This window comes from Vicia villosa, unplaced genomic scaffold, assembly GCF_029867415.1.
Source record: "Vicia villosa cultivar HV-30 ecotype Madison, WI unplaced genomic scaffold, Vvil1.0 ctg.004794F_1_1, whole genome shotgun sequence".
NCBI classification, from domain to species: Eukaryota; Viridiplantae; Streptophyta; class Magnoliopsida; order Fabales; family Fabaceae; genus Vicia; species Vicia villosa.
In genome coordinates this window covers 85,196-89,048 of record NW_026706512.1, presented here as the reverse complement: position 1 = coordinate 89,048, position 3,853 = coordinate 85,196, and the positions used below count along the sequence as shown (strand labels likewise).

General features: G+C 38.7%; 1 protein-coding gene across 1 annotated transcript; it reads left to right on the top strand.

Annotated features, from left to right (window-relative positions):
• The first annotated feature begins 1,900 nt into the window (after positions 1-1,900).
• Positions 1,901-3,237, top strand: LOC131642307 (uncharacterized mitochondrial protein AtMg01250-like). Its single transcript, XM_058912583.1, has 2 exons — positions 1,901-2,291; positions 3,035-3,237. The coding sequence occupies exons 1-2, from the start codon at positions 1,901-1,903 to the stop codon at positions 3,235-3,237; spliced, it is 594 nt and encodes a 197-aa protein (XP_058768566.1).
• The last annotated feature ends 616 nt before the right edge of the window (positions 3,238-3,853 follow it).

Below are 3,853 nucleotides of genomic sequence, written 5' to 3'. Positions count from 1 at the left end.
GCAATGCTATATTAGTCGCTGGTATGTTGTGTAAAGTGTCTGAGGGCTTATGGAACTCCATGACCAGATTGGGTATAACCAATATCTAATGATTCTGATTCGATTGCAATATTAGGGGACTTAGAGCAGCGTGATCACAAAGGAGAAAGTGATAAAAAGGTGTAAGATAAAAGTTGTTATCCATGATATTTCTTTCGTTAAATATCAGAGGAGGGGGGAGCAGAGCTAAAAGGAAGAGAGTTGGTTGTCATATTCAAAGAGGGGATGTTGACATTTATTTTATTTAGGAGACTAACTTAGCGGCTTAGAGGTGGGTGTTGTAGAGTTATAGGGGGTGAAAAAGTCGAGTGGTCTTATAAGGATGCGATTGGGGCGTCGGGAGGCATTCTAATCGTGTGGAAAAGGGATTTCTTTACTTTGAATCATAGTTTCAGAGGTGAAGGATTCTTGGGGCTATGTGTGGAGAAGGAAGGAAGATTGACCTACTTTGTCAACATTTATGCATATTGTGACAATGTCGCTAGATTGAGAACTTGGAAGAAGATCATAGAATTCAAGAATAATAGTATCTCAAGTTCTTGGTTTATAGGTGGGGATTTTAATTCCATTTCTTCTTTAGAGGAAATAGTGGGTATATCTAGAAGAAGATATTGAAAGGAGATATTTCAGTTTAAGGGGTTCTTTGAGGAGATGGATTTGGTGGATCTTCCCTCAATAGGAGGTTAATTCACTTGGTTTAATAGCAACGGGAAATCTATGAGCAGTATTGATAGATTCTTACTATCAGATGGTTTCATTGATGATTAGAAATTTGAGGGGCAATCTATCGGCGAGAGGGATGTTTCCGACCATGCCCCGATATGGATTAAAGATAATAGAAAGCATTGGGGTCCTAAACCCTTCAAGTTCAACAATTCTTGGCTTAAGCATAAAGAGTTCTCAAGTTTCGTGGAAGAAGAATGGTCTAAGATTCATGTGAAAGGGAGGGGTGATTTTTTTTTGGTTGAGAAGTTAAAAGTTCTTAAGGGTCGAATCTCTTGGTGAAAGTTCTCTTGGGATGATTTTTGCAGGTAATGTACCGGAGGAGGTGGATATGAAGAGGGCAAAGGCGGCGAAAGAGTTTTGGGTGAATCTCAACAAGAGGGAAGGCTTGCTCCATTTTAAATTGAGGCAAACATGGTTAGCCAAAGGAGATTGTAACACTCGATACTTTCATGACTCTTTAAAGGAAAGAAAAAGAAAAAACTATATGTGCTCTATTGATTCTTGAGGGAGATTGGAGGAGGTTCATGACATTAAAGAGTTCATATTCGACCATGTTAATGGTTTCTTTAAGGAGGAAGTGGTTTTTCGATCACAAATAGAGGGGATTGGTTTGAATTCTTTGTCGAGTCTTGATAAGCTGAAGCTAGATTGTCCGTTTTTAGAATGGGAAGTGAAGGAAGCCATTTGGTCTTGCGATGGGAACAAAAATCTGGGGCCGGACGGTAACACACGTTAGAGTTCTTCAAAAGTTTTTGGTTGCTTCTAAAAGACGACTTGATGAGGTTTTGTTACGATTTTCATGCCAAAGGTACGCTTGTGAAATCCATCACCTCTTCTTTTATAGCTCTAATCCCTAAGAACAGAAATCCTCAAGATTTTTCTAAATATCGCCCTACATGCTCAGTGGGGAGTCTTTACAAAATCATAGCTTAGATGTTAGCCACTAGAATTAAAAAGGTTATTGGCAATTTGGTTTCTCCTAATCAAACCGCTTATGATGGATGGTGTTTTGATGGTGAACGAGATTCTTGATTGATCCAAATGAAAGAAATGGAGTTGTCTTTTGCTTAAGGTTGATTTCAAAAAGGCGTGCGACTCTTTGTCTTGGAATTACCTAAGATTTTTGATGAAGAATATGGGGTTTCGTGAAAAGTGGATGAAATGGATGGATGCTTGCATTTTCACGAGTCACGTGTCCTCTTTGGTGAATGGTAGTGCCATGAAAGATTTTAAGGTCCAGAAGGGTTTGCGCCAAGGGGATCCTTTGTACCCGTTCCTCTTTGTTTTAGCAATGGAAGGGTTAACCGTTTTAGTGAGAAAATCGGTGGAGATGGGTGACTTTAAACCGTTCAAGTATGGAGAAGAGGGGTATGTGGACATTCTTCAATTTGCAGACGATACGGTCATCCTTGGTGAATCTTCTTGTGATAATCTTTGGAGCATGAAATTCTTTTTGAGAGGTTTCGAGCTTCTATTGGGTTTGAAAATCAACTTTTCTAAAAGCAATGTTTTCGGTGTGAATATAGGTGATTGATTAATGAACTCGGAAACTTCTTTCCTTTCTTGCAGGAAAGGTGATATTCCTTTTTTGTTTCATGGAATTATGGTGGGTGAGAGACCTAGAAAGAAGAATGTGTGGACGAAGATTATAAATAATATCAAGAATAGACTCTCGTCTTAGAAGGGTAGGAATATATCGATAGGTGATGGAGTGAGGCTTATTAATTTTGTTTTAAATGCTATTCCTGCTTTCACTCTTTCCTTTTTCAAAGCTCCGACCAAGGTTTTACAGGAGATTAGAGGGCTTCAAAGCAATTCTCGTGGAGTGGGAATGTGAACAAAAGAAGTATACATTAGGTAAAGTGGGGGGTAGTTTGCAAGAACAAAGAGTAAGGAGGTTTAGGAGTTAGGGACGTCGGAGAAATGAACAAGGCACTTATTCTTAAATGGAAATGGATGATACTAAAGGAAGATAAAGCTGTTCCGAGCAGTTTCTTGGCTTTGAGATATCACGACCCGAAACTGATAGAGCAAGTGTCTTGTGTGGATATCCTTAATTCCGATGATTCTATTTGGTGGAGGGATGTAATCATTAATGACATTAAAGATGATTTTTATTTAGAAGGTTTTTCGGGTCGTGTCCAATGTTGTTTAAAGAAAGGTGATGGAATTCTGTTTTGGCATAGTTTATGGTTGGGAGATTAAACGCTTTGCGATAAGTTTCCGAACTTGTTTGATTTATCAACAAACAAACTTTGCTCGGTGGCAGATATTTTATCTTGGGAAAATGGAGCCTTCTCGTGGAACTCGAACTCCCTTTTCAGGGTTGATATTGGTGTTGTTTCTATACCAGAGGCTGCTGTTGCCTCCGCACAGTGGTGCTTGCATCTGAGTATGATGGTCACAGTGTTTCTGGTTCAGTCAGAGCAGGATAAGTTCATATGGAGATTGAATACTCTCGGGAATTTCTGAATAGCTATTGTTTTAGAACTAGTTTCAGATTTTAAGGCTTTTGTGTGGCTTCCTAGAACGGTTTAACTGTTGAATGTTATGTGGAAGATGAAGGTGCCGCTTAAAATAAAGATTTTCCCTTGGAGGTTGTTCATCAATAGACTTCCGTCAAAAGATCTTTTGATTAGAAGAGGAGTTTCCAACATAGCTACCATACCAATCTGTGAGTTTGGTAAAAATCATTCGGAGACTTTGAATCATCTATTCTTTCTTTGCCTTGCATCGAAAGCGATTTGGGAATGGATCTACGTGTGGTTGGGGGAAGATCTTGATCTTTCGTTAGAGGAGTTCATGGATTTCGGTTCTATTTAAGAAAAGGTGAAGAATACAAACGACAAGAAAAAGATTAACTCTATTTGGATAGCTACTACTTGGAGTTTTTGGCTCATGAGAAATGCTATCATCTTTTAGAACGTTTCTTATAGTTTCGATGTGGTGTGCTCCAATGTCTTATTCTTGTCTTGGAGATGGTTAGAGTGTAGTTATTCTAAGTCCATTTCTAATTTTTATGATTGGTACAAACTTCCCTTGGGTTGTTTTAACTCTTTGTATAGTTTTTGTGTTGTAAGGGTTGCAC